The sequence below is a fragment of the Camponotus vicinus genome, unplaced genomic scaffold (genome assembly GCF_025532165.1).
Source record: "Camponotus vicinus isolate PSW18456_S1 unplaced genomic scaffold, iyCamVici1.0 SCAF_2, whole genome shotgun sequence".
Lineage (NCBI taxonomy): Eukaryota > Metazoa > Arthropoda > Insecta > Hymenoptera > Formicidae > Camponotus > Camponotus vicinus.
The window spans coordinates 23,465,149-23,489,030 of NW_028141956.1; the positions used below are offsets into that span (position 1 = coordinate 23,465,149).

The 23,882-nt window shown below is 32.1% G+C and overlaps 3 protein-coding genes across 7 annotated transcripts in view; 1 reads left to right on the forward strand and 2 right to left on the reverse strand.

Annotated features, from left to right (window-relative positions):
- Positions 1-20,514, reverse strand: Wnd (Mitogen-activated protein kinase kinase kinase 13 wallenda). 4 transcript variants are annotated; one of them, XM_083091245.1, is made up of 12 exons: positions 19,891-20,514; positions 13,491-13,656; positions 5,292-5,560; positions 4,721-4,907; positions 4,436-4,627; positions 3,570-3,996; positions 2,940-3,166; positions 2,414-2,840; positions 1,771-2,165; positions 1,395-1,571; positions 842-1,040; positions 1-512 (listed from the first exon to the last, which is right to left on the reverse strand). In XM_083091245.1, exons 2-12 carry the CDS (start codon positions 13,586-13,588, stop codon positions 393-395), a joined length of 2,718 nt encoding a protein of 905 aa, XP_082947371.1. In that variant the 5' UTR covers positions 13,589-13,656; positions 19,891-20,514; the 3' UTR covers positions 1-392. The 4 variants fall into 4 exon arrangements, with proteins under 4 accessions (XP_082947371.1, XP_082947372.1, XP_082947369.1 ...); XM_083091246.1 differs by lacking the exon at positions 19,891-20,514 and adding an exon at positions 15,118-15,135; XM_083091243.1 differs by lacking the exons at positions 13,491-13,656; positions 19,891-20,514 and adding an exon at positions 11,790-12,219.
- LOC145966857 (tubulin delta chain) lies at positions 19,963-23,634 on the reverse strand. The gene is made up of 4 exons (XM_083091263.1): positions 21,682-23,634; positions 21,014-21,611; positions 20,559-20,641; positions 19,963-20,095 (listed from the first exon to the last, which is right to left on the reverse strand). The coding sequence occupies exon 1, from the start codon at positions 23,364-23,366 to the stop codon at positions 22,020-22,022; it is 1,347 nt and encodes a 448-aa protein (XP_082947389.1). The 5' UTR covers positions 23,367-23,634; the 3' UTR covers positions 19,963-20,095; positions 20,559-20,641; positions 21,014-21,611; positions 21,682-22,019.
- The window catches only part of LOC145966859 (putative inositol monophosphatase 3), a 5,944-nt gene continuing 3,254 nt past the window's right edge, over positions 21,193-23,882 (forward strand). Inside the window, exon 1 of one of the 2 annotated variants that reach the window (XM_083091266.1) lies at positions 21,193-21,401. The gene's annotated coding sequence lies outside the window, so the exon portion shown is untranslated. Of the gene's footprint in view, positions 21,402-21,510; positions 21,847-23,882 lie in introns of those variants that run through there. The other variant, XM_083091267.1, reaches the window with a different exon arrangement.

A 23,882-nucleotide genomic window follows, 5' to 3' on the forward strand; every position in this document is an offset into this window, starting at 1 on the left:
TAAACTTGAGCAATATTAATTTAATTTTTTTACTAATTCATGTATGCGATTGATTATACACATTGATGAAGAATGTTTTGAAAACTATGACTTCAATGTTCCAGTGAGATGTTGAGTCGCGAATTCCCAATCGTTTGCTATTTTTTAAATATATGTATATATAGATGTACGTGTGATGCATGTATGCCTATGTACGTTTATTTATATATGTATGTCATAATTTGCATATATGTATACATACATATATAGAATAGATAAATATCTACAATATTTAACATAAGTTACAGAATGAAGAATGCTCGAAGAATTATCGAATTTCATTTAGACAATAACTCTATCTTATCAATATAACGCGTTCATAAATCAAATATAAAAATTATACTACAATACTCTTATACTCGACTCTCCATTTTCATAGTTCCATTCGCAGGTTGAGACGCGATTGTAACTTCACTGACTTCATCCGTTTCTGATTGACTCGATGTGTCAGAAGCGTCATCTATTTCCTTTCTCTAAATTTAAATAAAATACGATTATTTTATATATGTATTTTGTAGGAGAGAAATAGATCACGTTATTTATAAAATTGCATTATCACAGCAATGATTAATATGAGACAAGTTAAATGTTAAAAAAAAATTTTTTAAATGTGCTCAGTATATTTTTTTGAAATAATGTCTGTATAATACATGATCATGTAACATTTTCGTTTGCGAAAATATATAATATATAATAATGTGTACAATTAATGAATTTATATCTTTTTGCAACTCGTGGAATTCATAGTATGTGAAAAAATAAAGATTTAATTCATTTACTTTTAAAGATGTAATTTATTTACTTTTTGGGAATGTTGTATATTACGAAGGACCCTTTGAACATCTGGATTACTCTCTAAGGTGGAGGTCTGACTGGACGGAGGATGTGAATATTCAGAAGTATTTTCCTCATCAGAAGCTAATGCCCCCTGTATTCTCCCAGGTATTGTTGGCTTAGATCTTCGTAATCTGCAGCCAGGACCAATTGGCTTCCTTGCAATACTATTCAATAGAATATTTACAATAATTTCAATAGATATTGAAGGTTCAGGTGTTAATAATTTTTAAGAGATAAGCAATTTTATTAAGAATTATTTATAATATATGTATTATATATATGTATATATACAATATTTCTACTAAAGAATTCTGCACAAGTTATTTAAAAACTTATAAGAATCAATATCTCATAAAATTTTGTTTAAAATTAATTTTTTCCTAGTTTATAAGATAATTTTTTAAATTAAGAAAAGAGTAAATTAAACTGTTATACTAAATCTTTCGAGATGGATAATTGTAGAATGTAAAATTATAGAAATATTATTTTCATCATTTAATTATTATTAAAATGCATACCTTCTTCGTCTCAAAGAATAATTGTAAGTATAACTTGGATCCTCTCCTTCTTCATCTGACCAGCTTTCTTCACAACCATCATCTTCACGATCATCTGTATTGTCTGAAGAAATTCGTAGTTTAATGTCAGATTGCTCCGCATAATGTCCAGATAGTTTGCCCGAATCTTCTTTATTTCTATTGTAAAAATTGATTCAAATTACATTTACATCGAAATTGATTTAAATGATATACAATTTAAGAAAGAATATATTTATTTAAAAAGTGAATAATGATAATATATTTTTGTTAACGTACATAAAAAAATATATAAAAATAAATATATAATATATAAAACCTATTAAAAATAAATCATTTTAATATTATTATACAATACCTATGAGAGATTATAACGTCATCGCCGTTTCCATTGTCAATAATAAGACGATTCGCAATAATAATCTCGCTAACTTTTCTACCGAGAGTCTCTAGATTATCATCATCGCTGCAATCTTTCAAACGCTCATTTCCATTGGCGTTATTTTCATTCGAAGGTTCAGGACTTGAGCATGAGCTAATTAGCATCGGATAATGCGTTTCTGGCAAAATCGGATTCCCGTTTACACATTCCGTTGCTTGTTTATTCAACGAGTGTTTTCTGGCAGCTTCCAAAGAGGCCTTTTCTGGCGAGGAAGACGCTATATTCGCCAACGGAGTATGATCCGTTTCACCGATATCCATGATATCTGTTTGTGTGTGACTGTCAATGTATCTTACAGATGCCTCTATACTCTACAAATAGAAAACATGTCATATTGTAATATTAATATATAATATATACTTGCAATTTATTTTAAACTCATTTAAAGAACTACAAATTCTATGTATATTTTTTGAAAGTATAAGAAACTGAGAGGTTTTAACAAGCAAAATTATTCTTAATAAGTTTTATCGGCTTATTATTTATCATAAAATTATTATAAAATTATTACAAATAAAATTATTACAAATCATAAAATTATTATCAGTTAAGTTCTCACCTTTCTTTCACGATGAGGACTCGATCTAGGACTGGAACTCACGCCACAACCCGAACCAACTCTACGATGCCTATATTTACGCTGTTTGAAACTATTGCTCGATGCCAAAATAGTTTCTGGTTGATTGGATTCGTTCAATTGTGTATACATGATGGCTTTAACGGGGCTCTGTGGCGAATCCGTGGGCGACGGCGGAGTAGTAGGCGTTGAGGAAGTGGAAAACTGCACTGTGCCACAACGTTTGCGATAGAGTCTCTCTTGTGCCTTTAATAAAGGCCGAACAAGACGTTTCTTGTATTGTTTGTATCCCGTTGATTGTTGTTCTCTCCTGAGACAAACCAGATATTTATTTTGATATTTTCGATCGTGTTTTAATAACCACTTCAAATACAGAACGCGATTTTGCAAAGTGGTACAACGTTGTTTGCTGTTATTAACAAAATTTATAATATATAATAAGTGTTCACTTTATATATATATTCTATAGCATATCTCTTTTACTCTTCAATTATAATATTTTTCTCACTTTATTACATCTCGCTCGCGTAGCTCCAATTGTAGCATAATAGCGTTTAGTTCAAGATATAAGTTGTTAGTGCGTTCAAGTTTGCGTTCATAGTGTTCCCTGACATCTTGAGCTTGCCGCAATTCAATCTTTCTCCTTAGAATTAGGTCGTTTTCGAAATGTGGATTGGTATTAGTAAATAACGGCATATGTTCCATCTGTTCCTGTATCTCCTTCTTCCAAGATTGCTGTAAGTCCGAGAAAAATTTTATTATTATCTTTCTCATATACTTCGATTAATGATAATGCAAGGAGAATATTTATAATCATTTATTAAAAACTCTTTTATTAAAAAAGTTTAATGTAAAATTTAATTGTTAAATGTTATAAATAATAATTAAAGAAACCAGGAATTTTTCAACAAAATATATTTATACAATACTATCTACAAAATATATCCAAAATATATCTATACAAATTTTTTTTTTTTTTTTCTTAAAAGATATAAGAGTCTGATTTATTTGTTTAACAGATACTTTAAATTACAGTAGAGTATTATCATCTATTCAAGAACATTTGAGCTTAAATTTCAAAAAAAAAATACACTAACATCACATAAAAAGATTAAAGAGAACTACGCTACTAATGTACTTGTGTCTTAAAGTAATCTTCGGGTTCCAAGGATAATACATCGATGGCTGCGATGGCAAGATGCATCTCGATAAGTTTGAAGGAAGGCCTATTACGCGGTTTAGTCGACCAACACTGCTTGACCAGTAATGCAAAGCCCTCTGGGCAACTGGTAGGAATTGGCAAATGAAGAGAATTGCTGCCCACTCCCCACATAACGGCGGAGGAATCCACGTCCTTGTAAGGTATCTCACCACTCAGCAATTCCCACAGTACAACGCCGTATGACCATATGTCCACTTTCTCCGAACACGGGTCGTTTCTGATTACTTCCGGTGCCATCCATGCCACAGTACCGGCGAAAGTCATTTTTGTGCTAACTTCATTCCATTGTCTACTCGTGCCGAAATCACTGATCTTCACTACTTCGTCTTCTCCTATTAGGACGCTGTGGAGATTTTAGATGCATTTTATCTATACTTAATTTTATATATTGTCAATTTTTTTTAATTAAATTCATACAAGTGTCTCTATATACACATTTACTCCGAACCATCTTCCGTTCACCAATTGTTTAATCAAAGTTGATTTTTTCTTAATAAAAGTGTCGAGAAAAGTCAATATTTTTTAACAATTCTTGATTCTTAACATTAAATGTCTTTGTAATTAATCTTAAAATTACATTCATGTCTATTTGAAATTGTGATTGAAGAATTAATAAGAATTAATTTATAATAAATTTATATGTCTCAAGTTTGTTAAAGTAATTAATGGTTATTTTATATTATTTATAAAGCGAAAAATATCGGTAAAATAAAATAGTTTAAATATTTTTTTATAAATTTGAAAAAGATTTTCCCATTTTATTCATTTCGTTATTTACTTACTTTGGGCTCTTGAGATCTCTATGTATGATTTTATGAGCATGAAGATATCCCATCCCTGCAGCAATTTGTTTTGACCATGACACCAATCTAACAGGAGGAACCGGTTCTCCAGCTCTCAGAAAGTCATACAATGGCCCATATGGACAAAACTCCATTATTATGCAATAGGAAGGAGGTTTTGTGCAAACTCCTCTGTAAGCATTAAACAATAAGTGTTGTGTTTTATAATGTAACTTGTGCTATAATATTATGTAATATTATGTAATAGAAAATAATAGACCTTACTTGAATTGTACAATATTCGGGTGATTGAGCTTTTTTAAATGGCGTATATCAGTCTCTTTCGGTTCCTTCACTTTTTTTACAGCTACAATCTCTCTATTTAATTTCCCTTTAAATACTGCACCTTGAGCCCCGGATGCTACCCACTTCATCTCGCTGATATCTCCAAAAGGTATCTCCCAATCATCCGCTAAAATGCAATCCATGTTAATCATTGTACAAAAATGTAACATATAACAATTTCAAAGTTACAGCTTTATTTATCATGCCAAAGCAAAAATGAATTACACAGCTCTATTATTATATCATAGCTAAATTCTATTTTAAATATAAAAAACTTATTACGAAGATTATAGATTTAATCTATTTTTATCAAGCATCTCAAGCATCTTTTGAAATAACTGTAAAATATATTATAACAATTATAATAATATATTTTTGACTGGCACTTCTTATTACATATAAAAAATAAAATCTTATATCAGATATATGTATATAAATTTTGTAAAAGACCAACTTAATTTAAGAAAGAGAAAAATTGATAGATAAATAAGGTAACTGTATGGAGACTTACTTGCAAGATTTTTAATTTTTTCATTAATAGCTGCCTTTGATAACATGGACCAAACGGGGCGCATGCATCCCAATATGCCTTCGACCCAATTCGATCGTTGAGAATCGATGCTTTCCATTCCAGGAGCGCATTTCGTCGCTATATCGCTAGAACTCCCCGAGTTTGGGTTACTATGGGGTAATTGAACCTCTCGTAGTTCGGTGATTAGTCGTTCAGGACTTGCCGGGATTTCACTCAGTTGAGCCAGCTCTTCCTGGATGCATAACATGCTGAAAATTTATAAATATTAAATCTTTACTTTTAATAAAATAAATTTAATAACATTAAATTTTTTTTATTTAATTTAATTTTTAATAAAATAATTTATCATATAGATAATTTATTATGTATATAGTGATAGATAATTCACGATATATATAGTGATAAATTATATAACTATACTATATAGTACAGTTATATAATTTATCACTATATATATAGTATAATATATATAGTATAGTATAGTTTATTATATAAATCAAAATATATACAAAGATAAGATGTTTATAAATTTCAATAATTATTTCATTTTTATAATCAAAAAAATTCTAAAAGAGAAAAATTATTTTTGTTCGAATTTCTCATATATATATATATATAATATTATTTTCTTTTCCTATTATATTTATTTATATTTTACTTTTATATATATTATATATATTTTTATATATATTTATATATTTATTTTTATTTATATTTTATTTACTTTTCTAATATTTATTTCTTTTACTAGAGAACAACCTGTAAACCATGCAGATATAGAGCAGGATCTTATATTCTTGGTATTGATATATTTTTCATATTATACAGATGAAAAATTAATCAATTTAAAAGCAAGACAGACTTATCTCGATATAAGTTCGTTGAATTTATACTAAAAAAAATTGATCGTATGTAATTTTATCTTTGTGTAGTCCGATGAACGATAAGAAATGACGTATATATCGTACGTCGCGTCAGCAATATCGTCGAATAATAATAATCTTGTGTATTTAATGTTATTCAGTACACGATTATATTAATTGCGAATGTTATATTTAATTAAAGTCATTGAATTTTCTGAATTATTTTCAATATAAAATATAAATATCGATATTGATATAAGATGATATATACAAACTGCACGATAGCGATAATATTGAAAATATTGAAATTCCGACATCTTGATACGTCAATTATCACCTGATCTCAACTATAATCTGATAAGAAGGGATGGACTTTTAATCTACTCTTAAGAGTAGTGATCGATATAAGATCTGATATCATTCTTTATTACTTTTTAAAATTTTCAAAACATGAATACTATTAAAAATAAGCTTAAATATTTAAAAAAGTAATATATTATTCCTTTCATTATTGATTATCCCTAAGTCATCTAAAAAATTACATTTCTCTTTTCTCCAAAAAATTGATTGCTCTATTCAATAAAGGAATATGGATTATAATATGGTTACATTGTTCACATATACAAAGTTTTTTAGTGTTACAATAGTATGAAGAGAGAGATTTGCGTTTGTGTCAATGACTTTTCACGGCCAACACAATAGGTGGTGAACACATTTCCTCTCTGTCAATACAAACGCATCTGACAAGCAAGAGCAACCTTTCATTATTCCCAATGGGACATGAGCGTTCATCTATGGAGCAATCCAAAGCACACAGCTCTCATGATTCTGATTTATCGTTGTTTACCCTGAGGTAACAAAGATTTTAAATTTGAAAATAAAAATGTTTTACTAAAAAGATCCCTATAGATTTTTGAGCTTTCGCAAATTTGGGTCAAATGCAGGATTCCGCACCCATAGTAATTCTATCGTGTTGCTTATTTAAATTAGATCTCCTATTTTTTTATATATTAAAAAGTTGCGATAAATTTTCTCGGAAACTTTTCTTGCGAAAAGATCGATTCGTTCAGATTTGTCGAGAAATTGGTTTTCGAGATTAAGATCGAAAATTGTTAGACACCCTCGGATAACGCTATCGTATTTGCATCGCAGACGTAGAGAAATGTCACACCCACTGTAATTTCGATTAAATCGATGCAACTTTTTATACTCATTGTGAAGATTCATATTACCGGCTCTCTGATAATATCATATCGCGCTTATCAAACGTTTCATTCGTTATGCGATCGTAGCGAACCTTCGAGCGGAATGTAACAATGTATGACGTGCAACGCGAATATTGATTGCGCTCTTTATGCGCGACTGTATTGCACGACACAAGTATATATTCCTAAATTTAACTCTTGACTGATAGTAATAGTCATGCTCCAATATGCTTTTTAACGTCACACGAATAGACCTAGTCAATTCGGAGAAAATCAAATTTACATGTATGTGTGTTGGTGCATCTCTTAAAACAAAATATATGTAAACTTATGCGAATATTTATATTTATGTTATAATGTACAATTGTAAGAAAGAAAATAATTTTTCTTTACTTTTAAACGAATGCTTTGTTTTCTTCATAATATTTGCTTCATCTTTGCAAATATGACAATATTTGTGTGCGTTGAAGATATATCTACTTATATAAACTGCATATATTGCACGAATATATTTATCTGCTTTGGATTATATAATATTATCTACAATAATATATATCAACTTGTATGCTCATTAAATTTTGACAATTTAATTATACAACATACAATTTAATTATATCTATTTTTAATCTATTTATATCTATATTAATCTATTTATATCTATATTTAATCTATTATCTTATTTTCTATTTAATTATATCTATTTTTAATATATTTGTTTTATTTATATTGAAATATTAAGACTCTACCCCTTTTTCTCACTGTAACTATTATCAAATTATAATTCCTACTGAAATTCCTTCATCATCATCTTACAGTATTAAATTCAGGTATAATTCAATCAAATATGTATTCTACATATTCTATAAAAATAAATCTTATGATCAAAATTTATAGCTATTTATCAATCTATGGATCAAAAAAAGAATATTCTGCATATTTTACCAATCTATACTATCGAAAGAGTGATAGCACATGAAAAAATTAATTTATTTTTATTTCACAAGAAAAACTTTACATAATTTGTTACTATTAACATAATTCAATATGATTATAATGAGAAACTAAGAGCCTTAATAAACACCTACTAAAGATATTTATTAATTCTGGGTTATTCTTGTAAATAAATTAAATCAATATCACTAAGTAATAAAGAATCATCGATCGTAGGTAATTAAAAATCCATAAAAAACAAAAATGCATTTTTAATCCCTTCTTTAGGCTTATCTAAAACATTATACAATTTTAATCACAGTTTCATTCAAAGAAATATGATATTCTTTAGTTGCTTTTTTGATAACTTCGTATAAAAAGTTAATTTAAATTTTATCTAGCTTTTCAGATGATGTATTCTTCATCTTAGGCAAGATCTTAGAAAAAAGGTAGGAACGCATAAAAAGAATTGCGTAAATAAGTTCAAGTGTTTGAATTAGCCATCAGCTGTTGATCTTATTGATAACTGAGCGATGTTTCAGGATTCAAAAGAATTGCCTAGGAACGTGCAGCAATTTTATCCGATTTCATATAAGTCATAGCCAACGTATTTGGTAGCAGAAATAGAAAAAGTAGATCGTAAAAAAAATATCAAAAAAGATAAAAAGCGATATATTGCTTATATTGCTTATATTCTCATGCCAACGTTATCACACTACGTGCTTAATCGATGACAGTTGACAATCATTACGTTATACTATGTGTCGTCGGAATGTTGGTTGTATTTTTCAGACGTTGATATTATTCCTACTGAAACTCCAGCAGCCGAAACTTTTGATTTTAATCTTAAACTCTCTGGGAAAGAAGCAAAAGAAAGAAATTAAGTAAAAAGATCGAGAAGGAAAGAGTATTTTTTAACGAAAAAGATTATTTATCGAAATGTTATGCATTATATAGGACATATTTTTTGATTAATGGATTAGCGATGAAAGATTAAAAATTTAATTTCCTTGATAAAAATAAATCTCTACTGCCTCGTGTATATACAGAGTGTCCTAAAACCATTGTGCTTTCTTTTAACGGCAGATTCCTTAGAATTTCAAGACAGAAATTCAAGTACAAAAATGTCGAGGCTATAATAGTTTTTAAACTAGGGAAGCGATTATATTTTACAAAGTGACAGAAATCAGATACGGTGAAATGACAAAAAGAAAGAAGCATGAAAGGGGCGCCCTTTTTCATGATATTGTAATTGTCGCTATTTACAACAGCATGTTTCCCCATTTTTCTACATATTACATTAATATACTCTTTTTAGGAAAAATAGATGCAAAAATTAAAAGTGTCTCAAAAATGATTCAAAGTAAAAATTCATTAATTTAATTACTTTCTATTGATTCGATTGCAATTTGTATTTCATTACAAACACTCCAAAATATTCCAGAATACAAAGTAAATAAACATTAAATCTAATTTCACAATTTATTTATCTCGCAGAGCATAGTAAATATTTTCATGATAACATTGATAATAGTGATCGACCATTTTGACAGCTAAAGTTAAAACATGTCGCAAATTTTTATTTAAATTATTTTTGAGATGCCTTTAATTCTTGCATTATTCGTAAAAAGAATGTACTAGACAATGCATAGAAAAATCTCGATATTTTTGTATTAGGATTTTCGTCTTAAAATGTTCCAGGGAATCTTAAGAAGTACAATGGTTTTAGGACATCCTGTATATTCCATTTTTAATCCGTGCAAGAATGTAAACCTATACAAAGGTAGATAAGTCGGTAAAAGATATATCCATTTAAGGGAGTGAAAGTGGTCTTGAAATCATGAGCGGCAGTGCCCTTGATAAAGGATCCCGCCGGTTTTAAGATAAGACGATTGTCTTCATACAGTCCTCTCTTATCCTTTCCCGTCTTTTCCTCTTATGTCTCCATTCGCAGACGTACAAGAGGCCGAAAAGCGTTAACGTATATATATTGCATAGCAAACACGAATCGAGCAAACGCACAGTATGTGCATGCACGTTTACCATGGCCTTCGTATCAGCTGTCTGCTGGCGTCACTCAATGAGAGGCCGTGCTCGTCGTCGTAAACATTACGCCCGATACGGCGTGCGCGCGATTTCTTCACTATCACACCTAAATTTCTATATGTATATTTCTACATGTATATAAAGTGCTATATAATGTATTTGGTTTATTAATTCGTTCACTTTTAATTGATGATTCGCGAAATCGACTCTCCAGTCATATTTTTCAATGGTCAAATTTTCATTATGTTCATTATTATGTGTTATATATCATTTGCTTAAATCTTATATTTCATATACATGCGCATTTTACGCATTGCTACGAATTTTTATTAATTTATTTTAAAATTCAAGTGCTCTTTTCTTTCTTCGATCATTTTTTACTAATTTTTAATTACGTAACAATAAAAGTTCGATATTTTAAATCATGGTAACATGAAAAATTCTTCATAAAAAGCGAGAGACAGAGATAGAGATAGATAAAATAAATATATATTTAAAAAATTTAAAACATTTACTAATGATATAATGAATGAAAAGATAATAATGAAAAAAATATTGATAAAAACAGTATTGAAAATTTTACTCCAATATAATTATGTAGAAATATTGAAGGTTCTTCATGACCAGATTTTTCATGACCAATGCAAATGTGTGGCTATTATTTATGAACAATAACAAATCACTATAGTCATTTGCGCAGTGTACCACATTTTTTCTGATTAAAAAACATTGTGTTTCTTTAATTCTAGAATTTATTAATCCGTTCAACTAAAATATTATTATTACCCAGACGATACATCAGGAAGGCGAGGTTCATATCTTAAAAGCGCCTTCACCTGAATTGTACATATATAATTCTATAATTGTTGTACATATATAATTCTATAATTGTTGTTTACGAGCAACGATGCATCTATATATCTATATATCTATAATGAACTCATGACTCTACAAAAAACGAAGAGTTATTTATATCACATTTGAGGTTCACACAGTGTAACATATTAAGTATATCTTTAATCAAAGATATTTAGTAAATTATAAATTATATTTATAAATATAATTATGTGTAATATTATGTAATTAATTTATAAGTTATATTTATAAATGATATCTTGAAAGATTAAAAACAAATTATAAGATATTTTTTATAGATATCTTTCTCTCTCTCTCTCTCTTTTTGAAACATGAAATGATGTAATAACGAAAGCAAGAATTTCAATCTAAAGCTATGTGTCTTTCGATTTTGGAAATCGGAACAAATCAAAGACACAGATGAGGGAGAAGATTATCCTCTTTATAACACGATCTCGAATGAGACACCGGGAATCATGACACAAGAGTGAGAATGGAGTCGCGTCGCTGTTGACGGTGTTATCGTCATCGTGAGCACAATGTTACTCCGAAGCGTGTCCCGGAGAATCCACTCTCACCTCTTCGCCGTAGCGCTGGCTTCATTGCCGGATATTACGGCGACGGCGGCGACATCGCCGGCGATGGTGTCGTCGTCGTTCTGCGCCGCTGGCTTCTTGTGGAAAAATCGCGCGAGTACCATCACGTCGCGTATAGCATATGGCTTGTGTAACGAGAGCACGCTAACAGTATATCCCGTCCACGACGCAACGAGACGAGGAATGTCGTCGTAGAGCCGCACCACCGACCACTGAACGCTTCGAAGACGGGAGTCCGAAGCGACACACCGCGCACAAGACGTATCTCTCATTTACTGCGGAGACCAGTGGAGACTAAGTCCAACAGAAACTGTCTTCATTCCTCTCTAGCCTTTTCTCCTTCTCTTTCTCCTTCCTTATCTCTCGTCCGACCTATCTGCTCCGATATTACACGCCGTATCGTGTTGACGCGCTCGACGCTTAACGCGCGCGCTATTTCGAATCTATAAATGTATGATACAAAGGAATATGGAGGTATTATATTAGGTATACAAGTCAGTTTTCTATTGCTTTTCGTGAGAAATTCAATGTTTGTTAGCAAACTATGCATGTACAGTTCAATCATGAAAATAATCCCCACCATTTTTCAGCATTTCCCTCCATCTTTCAGATAAGTTATATAGTTCCAGGTAGAAAGTCCGTAGGTACTTGCGATGACCTCATCAAACCATTTTCTTATCTCTTCTTATTATTTACATTTCTAAATTTTCTATCAAACAAAACGTGCTCCATCGATTGGAGAACAAATAATAGTTTGAAGGCATTATATCCAGTAAGTATGCCAGGTGGGACAAAACAACCCAGTCAAGTTTCAATATGTGCCCTTGGCCGCATGAGACCCAGCATTATCATGCAAAAATTTAAGTGGGCGACGACCTTTTCTTGTAAAAGATTGTTTTCTTTCCAACTCTTCGCATAAAAGAAATATCTCACGATGATAGCAATTCACAATTACTGTTTTGTCGAAACAGTTATAATAAATCACACTCAACAATCTTTGGCTTCATGCGATGAAATTGATCAATGGCACGTTTTTGGAACTTGGCCGGATTTTTAAAAATAATTTACCTAATTGATGCATAGCATGTCTTTTCTAACAGAAAATTTAGAAACGTTGAAGAGAAAATGGCTTGACAAATTCACAAGTAAAGACCAGACTTTCAATCGATCTGAAATTTATAATATTAATAATTTTTTGTCTGAAAGACAAGAAAAAAAATGCTGAAAATGACAGCGATTATTTTCACGATTAAATTGTACATGCATATAATTTGACAGTTACTATTGAATTTCATAAAATGTAATAGAAAACTTATTTATACTTAATATACCTAATATACCTTTATACTTACTTTATCTATACCTATATAATATAACGTAATTAAAACTAATGTACGATATGTGCATCGATAATAAGTTTATAATTCAAATTAATAAACAAATATTATATCTCTATAAAGATATATGTATAAAATATATACTTGTATAAAAATTTATTTTTAATCCTTATTTTTTCAATACAATAAAAAATAAGGATTGTTGTATACTTCTATATATAATTTGACAGTCGATATTTTTCTCGTCAAATAAGAAACGGCATTTTTTAAAATAATATGTTAGAGAGAGAGAGAAAGAGAGATCGGGATCTTTTATCTGAAAATTAACAATAAATACTGGAATTACCTGTTAGTGAATATGTGAGCCTCCGGATGAGGAGATGACAAGACCACTCCGCTCACGTCGACGGACATCCCTGTTTCCTCAGTTTCCAGATTGTACATTTCGGATTGAGGATTTCAATTTCGGCAGGGGTGCGCATTCTCGCCTACATGTCAGATTATTGCCAAATCTGAAATAAAAGCGCATTTCGTTACTTTAAGTCGTTAATAGATCTGCTCGTTACTCGTTTACACGTGAAAATGTCGAAAACATTGTCGATAATAAGTGAAATGTGGGTTCCTCAATACTATTTTATCTTTAGAAAATATTACAAAAATGTATACGAAAGTATATACAAATAATAAATAATCCACGAAATAAAAGAAAGTACATAATTATATAAAGATAGTAAAGAAAATAAAGCTAAATGAATATGAGGAGAAAAGGAGAAATTTTTGTGTGATTAAGATAACTTTAATTGTCGTTCTAAATTACTATTTTTGATAAAATGTTTCACCTTGAACTCGAAACATAAAACACTACGTTAATTCCATTTTCCTTTTTTTCAATATTAACAATTATATTATAAATTTTAAAAGAATTTATTCAAACATTTAATCCACGAAAATATTATCCTGCATCTTTCAATTCTTGATTTTTTATTACAATCATTTAAAACTTCATTCACACATTTTATTCTAGAGAAATAAATAATTATAAATTGAATTTATAAATTGATTTTAATATAAAGCATTAAACCGATAAAAAATAAAAATATAAATAAATTTTGATCTGAGATTCCGCCAATCACTTTATCCAACACTACGCAGTCTGGTATGCTAAAAATTTGTCCTCGTGCAACATCCGTGCGTAGTTGCCTGTTACCATGTTGGAATGGATTCAAGCGAAAAAAAGAGAGGAGTAAGAAATCACCTTTGGCATAATATTTAATGGGGAGGAGAGGCAACCGGGCTCAATGGAATGCCGATCTAGTAAGAGGCGTGGTATTTTTATCAGTTCGCATACCAAACCTTAGCATTCGTTTCACTTTATTTGACACGCAGATTCTTTGGACTTTAGTTCACTTGACCCTTTTATTTACATGTTTCTCCGATAATTAAGATAGTTATCTTGTAAACAATGATGAAGAGTTATAAGAAATAATATAAACAAAAGATAAATGAGGGGCCCGATCTACTACGTATATCTATGATCAAAATGTTCATGTACATAATGTCGTATGTCACGTATTAAATAAATGATAACTTTAGTAAATAGTTTTTCCCAGTAAAACTCAGACGAAAGATTCGACTGATACATGTTATCAAGTACATGTTTAAACAGTTGCATTTTAATATTTCAAAGTAAATAAAGTTCGAGTTTCAAATTAAGATTAAAATCGATAATCGAACTGTTTACATTCCCATTATCTTAAGATTTAATTGATCAAGATAACGATATAGATATTTTAATGGTTTATAGATATATTTTATGGACAATTCAAACAAAAGTAATATTCGAGAACAAGAATAAACCTTTTGTTTTTCTTTTTAATTATAAATTTAGTTGGAAAAATTTATATATTTCCTGCACATTTAGAAGGTAAGTTACTGGTAGCTTAAGTAAATGAGATATAGTAAGTTATATTCACTTCATATATACATCCCTTACACGAAGGGCGAAAGAAACCAGGAACTCTTCCACAATGAGTCACGAGTAGGTGTGCCTCCGTTTAATATTGTGCACCTGGATCGAAGTCTTGCCAAGTTCCAGGTTACTTGAACCCAGCAAACTCTGAAGTGTCGTCGTTAATCCTCTGACACGCATTAAACGCAATATAATATAATTGCGAATATTCATTTTTGACATTATCTCTAAAAAAAATATAGGAAATTTTATTTCTAAATTACTCGATTGTTATATTCTTTGTCAAATGTTTAACACTAATTTCGAATAGATGCGTGTATTTTAGTTCTATAATTATAATTATATAATATCAAGTTTTATCAGCATTTTTTTTATATTAATGTAGCTTGATTCTAAAATTAACGATATATAATTTTTACATGAAATATTTAATAAAAATTTTATGAAGCTTTCAAAATGAAAAGGGGAAGCTGCGCAAGAATAGTTTGTTTCGAAAAGATACACACATTCAGTAATATTCCAAAGAATCGCCAATTTTTATGAAAGATATGGATTTTAACGAAAGGGATATATACCCTCCGCGTTCTAATTCTATGCACCCCGTGTACGTAAATTGTGACTTCGATCAGATACAACTTACATACGACCATCTGACAGAAATAGCAGCGAATATTAACATCGCATATGCCAGTTCGTTGCTCATATGACTTGTATACAATATTGTACATGCTGTTACTTTCTAAAAAAAAGCAACAGAAATCGGGGATGTTAATCTTTTTTCTCTAGAGAAAAAAAAACATTTTACGATTATTTTTATCAGTTCATGTGATAATGATGACAGTATGATGAAATAAATTGACATACTATATATATATATACACACAAAAGATAACATTAAAATGATATATGTACTTTTATACAGGGGTCTTTCGAAAACTTCGAAATAGTCAAATATCTCAAAAACATTTTTGAAAAAAATGTTTCCGACAAAAGTCTTAAGGTTTTAAAAATTCCATTGAACGGTCATATCCATTTCACCTCTTGTAGCTTATCTCGAGAGCTTTCCAAAACACTATAATAAAGTTTTCTGTTAAGTACTTTTTGAGTTATGAGGCTTGAAATAATTTCTTAATTTTACATAAACTATAAAATATCTCGTAAAATATTCCTTTCTCGATGATATTACTTTCATACTTTTATGCACAAAATAATGAGAGGAATCAATTGGTGTAAGAAAAATATAGTTGTTTTTAAAAAACATTTGTTCAAACGAATATAATCATTCAATAAAACTTTTAAGTTTTTGAAACGAGTTTTGAAACTATAAAATTTTAAAACTTTTGTCTGAAACATTTTTTTCAGCAAAAATGCTTTGATCTTGATAATTGACCGGGACTTTTAGAAGACTCTGTACATGAAACTCTTCTTTTCTTTCTCCTTCTAAATTCTAATCATTTCATGGAAACTATTAAATTCTCTTTAACTTAATTTTATTAAGTTTTATTTTCAATGTATATTGATAATAAACCTACAAATTTTATCTTAATATGTTTATAGTAAAATTTTATAATAGTTTGTTTATAATAGTAATATTTGTTTCTCAAATTTAATCTCTATTTTGTTTCAAAACAAACTTTTCTAGAACTAATTCTCTTTTCATGTAGAACTAATTCTCTTCTAAATTTGACAAAGAATGATAAGAAATTTTCCTAACTAGAATTTAGGAGATTTTTTTCTGTGTGAATCTATCATCTGAGTTTTCGTCTTAAAAATTGATTTATTTGACTTAATGATCACAAAACTATTTGTTTAAACTATTAAGAATTATAGAACTAAGAATTAATGAAGCTAAAATTTCTTAATAGTTTATAAATTTTCACAAAATAACGTCGCTTCATACACGCGAAAAAGATTACAATTTGAGAATCACCGACAAATATATGTGCTCAAGAGATCAGGATGTGTAGGTAGAATATAATTTAGAAAAGAACTTTTTATAACAGATATGTTTCCTAGGAAATTTTCCAAACGTGAAAGTTTATCGCTCATTTAATTTCAAAATATTTAAATAGAAAAGATAGAATAGGAAAATATTTAAATAGAAAATTTTAAACACACGCAATAACAGCTTTCTTAGTGTTTGATAGTGTCTTTTTAAAAAATCTATCAAAATAGCGAAAAAATGCATTAAAAAAGGATGCTATGTTTGCAATATTTTGCATGGATATGTAAATAAAAAATATTTCTTTATCGAGTCTTATATAGATCTTTAAATCCGTTCCTCTCTCTCTCTCTCTCTCTCTCTTTCTTTATCTCTTTTTATCTGCGCATAAATATTATTTTCTATAGAAAATACGATGTAAAAATGAGTTGAGTGAACTGATATAGATTTCGTCCAAAATAACGTGCGTGCAGGTTGACCTGCGCACACAAAGGTAAAAATACTTTCTTTTAGGACCTGCACGGGTGCGGTCCCTTAGGGACAAAAGCGAAGGTAAAAAAAAAAATAAAAATGCATTTTCTACATCGTTAAATAGATGCGAGTGTTGCTTGACCTCGGTGTCTATTGAAAATTTTTTATGTGTTATTATTCACCAGTACTTGTAACCACAATATTTCATCAGCCAAACAAATTTATTTAGCTCCTTGCACGTTAATTCTTGCTCGGTTATTGTCTTTTGTAAAATCTGATCTTGAGTAAAAGTTTTATATATTTATTTTTATGACAATTATATTCGACATTATTATTATGCAATAAAACTGCAATGCTTTCAAAAATTATTTTCTTTCTTTAAATCAACAATGTTCTTAGTTTTCAAAAAAGAATATTACAGACAAAAAATTCTGTTCTAATATTTTACATAAGAAATGATTATTATTTGTTCATTATAAGGAATTATTAATTGTTCATCTGCTTTCGGAAATATTATTCGGATTTTCTGCGGCTCTAATTAAATAAAAACAAATTTAAAGCAATTTGAAATTCAATATTAATATAATATATATAAAAGCTAATTTAAAATAGGAACACAAAGAAATAGAACCAACATAAATAAATCGAATGAATAATCCTAATTAAGAATTTCATCACATTGTATATCCACAATCAAATGCTTTGCATCTATGTGAATAAAAATACGAAATAAATTGAAAAAAAATATATATATATACGCCTAAATATATTCAAAGATTGTATCTGTCTCACGTGTAGTATCGATCGTACGAAGCTGTTATGTATGAATGAAACCGCCCCTCGAAGTCACATAAGCAAACACATGAATCGCGAGGTTCAATCTTTAAAGGATAGTTCGCGTACGCTTTGGTTGCGTATTCTGGCATCGAAATCACCATCCGATAATGACCAGTGATCGCAATGCTGTCAGTGATTGCAAAGACGATTGGCCCCACGATTAATCGCCCAACCGATCGATTTATCTCGGAAAAATTAGCCCTACGAATATCAAATCATTATTAATTTTGAATATTATATGAACTGTTATATTAAGATTATCATTTCTCAATTTTTTCTCATGTTTTTTGACGTTTTTGTATTTATATCTAATCATTGTGATATATGAAGCAAGTAACTAAGATTAAATAATAGAGTCTCCCTGTATGTTTGTAATATTAATAATGATTATATATTCATTAAATACTATTCATCTATTATAATTATGCGGATCTGATAGAAGATTAAAATATAATAATAAATAGCGCGTAATCTTTTTTCTTTTTCTCAAAAATTTGACATTTGTTGCACCGTTGCTTAAATCAGTGAAATAGAATTATTTTTATAATGATAAAAGTGTTAATCACCAATATTAAATTATGAGCAAAAGAGTAAAGCATGATGTAGTAAAATTAATTATTAAAAGTGCAAAAATTAAAATGTAAATAATAACAATAAAAATATAAAAATTTATAAAATTATATCAGAGTTACGAATTATAATAATCTAAATTTTTTCAGAAAACATGCAAAGAAACTAACATTTTATTATGTCAAATTTAATTTAATGCATTCTTTTTTACGTCGTAGTGAGGTGGGCATATTTTAGTTGTACTTGTGCACTATTAGCAAATCGGCTGCACGGACTAGAATGCATCGATGCGCAAAAATCATACAAATTGCCAGAAAAGCGTGTATCAAAAAAAAATTCAAAATATTAAACATTTCATCATTCTTTGACAGTTAATCCTCTCAGAGTTGTTAAGGCACTTTCATCTTTGACCTTTGACTCTTTTTAATCAATGTAAAATGTCACCTCTCTTTCATCACCAAATATATGAAATTTAAGTAATTAGTTTTTAAAATCATGTATATATATATAAAGCATTAAATATACATGTCCAAGCTACAACCTGACTATCCCTTTGTTTCCCCTCATTTTCCGCCTCGAAAGGTCTAGATACCTGCACCCTAAATCCCGGCGTCTATCACCTACGCCATCCTAAATGCGGCGAATGCAAAAAAGATTGCGGGCAGAAAATCGTCGGTCCTTCGGTCGAGTCGAGGCGAAACGATCGAGGCGAGCTTTCACTTTTCTCGGGCTCGACTCGCACAAACGAGCGAACGTATTGTCCGCTCGCCGCCAAACAACCAGTCGAATCGCGAGCATTTCCCTCTCGCGGAAAATAAGGGATGAGAGAACGCTTCTCGTTTCCTCCTCCGAGAGAGGAACCGAGAAGGACAGACGAAAAGAGACGCGGGCGCGCGCGCGCGCGCCCGCGTCTCTTATCGATCAGAAACGGCGCGCTACCACCCTCTCGACACTCACCTGCAGCTAAACGCTGCTCTCCGCCGCGACGACGAGCTCGAGTGCTCGCATGATCGCGATCCTCGTCGCCATTCGCAATCTTCGCGCGTCGTTGATTTATCGAGCGTCGTCGCGACGCTACATCCGCCCTCGCGGCAGCTCGCAGCGATCAAATTCACAACTCGAGGAGACGGTCTTCCTCTTCGTCGTCGTCACAGACACGAATCTAGAAGGCACACAATACATATTACACCCGCCTCGAGCCGAGCACGAGAAACGCTCGCCCGCTCGCACAAGTTTATCCCGAGCGCTCTCGGATTCTGTTTCGCTCTCGCGCACAAGCGACAAGCAACCCCGCAGCCCCGGTACGCACCCCGACGCACGACGCGTTCGACAGACACTGGACAAAATGGCGCGTGTCATCGTGCCGCGACTCCGACGCCAGAGAGCGCCCGATCGCCGGGGAACGTGGGGGCGTGAGGGAGGAAGCGGTCGGTCGGCTGCGGAGACGGGAATCAGCTGACGTCACACGCTGCAACGAGATGAAGCGCGGAGAACGAACAGGTTTCTACGTCGACAACGAAACCACGCCTCTTCGGTATTCAAAGTCGGTGATGACCGCGAGAGAACCTCTGTCGCTGCGACCTAGTCCGGAAGCGAGACGTTTCTTCGAAAATAATTCCCTTTACCTCTCTATTGACTTGCCGTCCTACGCCATTTTCAATGCCATTTTCACATTTTCTTTATCCTCGCATCATGAATCCTGTAGAACCTAAAGCAAGATTAAAGTTAGACTATGATTGGAAGATGTAAATTATTGTAAATAAAAAAAGTATATAAAAGAAATATAAAATAGAGAAATTCAATTTTTAAATTATTCTTTTAAGCATGTTGTTTGTAAAGCAAAAAACACATCAATGAATGGAAAGTAAAATAATTTTAAAATTATATTCGTATTTATAAATCAATGCATATGAATATCTTTGTGCTTGATTAAAATGACTGGAAAATTTTATTCTCGTATTCATTATAAAAAAAAATGTCTATAATCACAATAAATATACATTTGATATAATGAAAAAAAAGAAAAGAAACAATATTCAATATCAAGAATTTTTCTGAATTATGAATCCAATATACATACTAGAGAAAGAAAAATATCACGTAGATATTTCGGGATACGAGATTGAGTCTTGGAATTGGCTAATTCGCCGCCGAGATTCCATCGCTCGATCATTCCTTGGATTGTTTCCGAGTTGGAGGGAGGTGGAGGGGGATGGAGATTCCTGGAAACGTTCCCCTCTTCCAAGAAACGGGACGGTCGACTTCTTTATTTTTGCTCCGTCTCTGCGACGCGTGCACATTGCGCAAAGGTATGTCTGACGACATATATACGTGTGTTGTATGGATTTCCATCCCGGAGTTGGGATTCAGGGACGGCAATTGCGCAGAAGATTCGTTAAATAGACGAGGCTCAGACGCATGGTATTACGTCGACACAAATGACTTCGTTTCATCTCGCTTTTCCCTCGGTAAGCATATTCGCTCATTGGTTCTCCTCGCTCGTTCGTTCTCCTCCCTCCCTTCACCGCCTCCTTTTTCTCCGTTTTTCTCCTTCTATACGAGAGCCTCTTTCACGTCATGTCCCGTAGTCCAGCAGCTCGGTCGATTCCCAAGTGACATCACAGCTCGCCCATCTCGTAGTAACCGTGACCGTGATACTCAAGGTCCCGCGTAAACGCCTACGCATAATATACTTGGCAAAAGTAGGAAGGATAAGTCGAGAGAATGAATTGAGAAATAAATATATACCTGAAAGTGAAGAGATGTCAGTGTAAAAGGATCATTCTTTAGGAAAAATCTGTAAAAGTTTAGAATCGTCAACTTTTCAAGATGAATTGAACAAATATAAATAATAAATACATGTATCATGTATGCTTATGTTGCGTAAAAAATTGCAGAAGATTCTTGGTTCTAGTAAGTTACTGTATCATATCCACAAATAATCATAAAGTATTATCTAAGAACTTTAAAATTCAAGTTGTAACTGAAAAACAACACAGATTTGTTTTCTTGTTTATAAAGTTATAAACATGTCAAATTAATAAAAAATGACAGTTTTTCATGTGCACAAAAATCACATAAAAAACTTAATTTCCACTGTGACTCTTCAAGCTTTTATATTCCTGCACTATATTCTCAACTTTTGTAAAAGCTTCCAAGAAATCGTCTTCCTCCAAGCCAAACTGTTTATATTGATGTAAGAAAGCTGCAAATTTATAAGAACTCCATGCTTTGTCCAGATATGTGTCCAATGGCCGATGTATCTCTGAGTTGTTGGTGATCAATGCTAAAAACTTGTCTCTATTTAAGAACTTGCGTTCCTGGTGCAAGTGAGTCAACGACTCTGTTCGTGTCATCCACTCTGGATACAAATGTCTTTTCTGTAGATCTTCCAACATTATAGCGTCATTCTCTACAGATTTGCCACGTGTCACAAGAACGTTAGATACACAAGGGCTGTACGTATGAGACACAACTGTTTTGCTCAGTGAAGGATTTGGTGCTTTTAATTGAACATTTGTTAATTCCACTTGCGATTTCGATATTCGAAGAGTCTGCTTCAAGTGACGTACGTACATGTCCCACTTGTGATTGGGTTCATATTGCAGAGATGTTGCGGGCACATGTGGAGTACTCTTGATCGTTACAAACCTAAAATTGGGATGCGCAGCTACTTTGGATGTTAAGAAATTCATGTTGCATCTCGCTTCATCGGTAGGTTGAAAGGCAGCAAGCAAATTCTCAGAAATGATATTGTTTATGTCACATAACATGGTGTTAGAGTTGTTCAACAAACTGGTACTCATAGCGTGCATCTGCTGGTTCTCAAACAACACAGAAAAGTCTGCTCTGTCGGAGAACTCGGCCAGAGTCAATACAGTATTGTAATTCTGAGTGCAGACTTCACCGAAGGTGAACGGCAACACAATCGAAGCTACTATAGACTTGGTCTCGTACTCGTCGCGTAGAATCTCAACCATCCGACTTCCAACACCGGATCCCGTGCCACCGGCCGAGCTGAGAAGCAGGAGGAATCCCTGGAAACGATCCAATTTCTCAATCTCTCGTCGCGTGACACTCACCACGGTATTTGAAAGTCGTTGACCGCTTATCTTATAGCCATAGGCCCAATTGTTGGCGCAACCGCCACCAGATTGACAGACGACGTTGCTCGCTCGATAGGTCCAGGAAGCGTGCGCGTCCTTGCATATCCCGTTCACCACCTTCTCCTCGGTGTCGACGAGGATCGCCCTCGCGAGATGTCGGCCGCGTTCCGTTATTCCATCGAACCACTTCTCGATCGTGCTCTCCACGTACTCGTAATTAGCTCCATAAGACACGCCAGTGTTCGGGCTCTCAAGATCGGCGGACACCCTGGAGAATAAGTCGCGTCCGAGTTGATTCCCGCACTGGCCGAACTGTATCGTCAGCATCTCCGAGAATCTCGTCCACTGGAAGCTTTCAAACGATTCTCTGTGTCATTGACGTTTCTTGTATCTCTTGTCATGTGTATCTCGGATACGAAGCAGCATCAGACGAGCGCGTTATATCTGAAATAATTAGGATACGTTACGGTTTATTTGGGGGGAGAATTCAAGCGACGTTTGATCGGCGAGCGAGCGATTTCGAAATTCACATCCAGTCGTCGCTTCCCGCCAAAAAATTGCGTCGGCGCGACGTTGGCAGAAACGGCTTCTCGCGCATGCGCGTTGAACGTGGCTTCATTGAAGCGTCAAATTCGTAAAGAAAAAGACGCTTTTTTTAGATCCTCTATTCTTATAATCCAGCAAGCACCAAGTAACATTTATATAATTGTTATAATTTCCTACTCAATAATATAACTGTTACATGTTATGTAACTGTTATATAACTGTTATATAATAGTTATATAACTTATATATAACTGTTATATAATAGTTATATAACTGTTATATAATAGTTATATAACT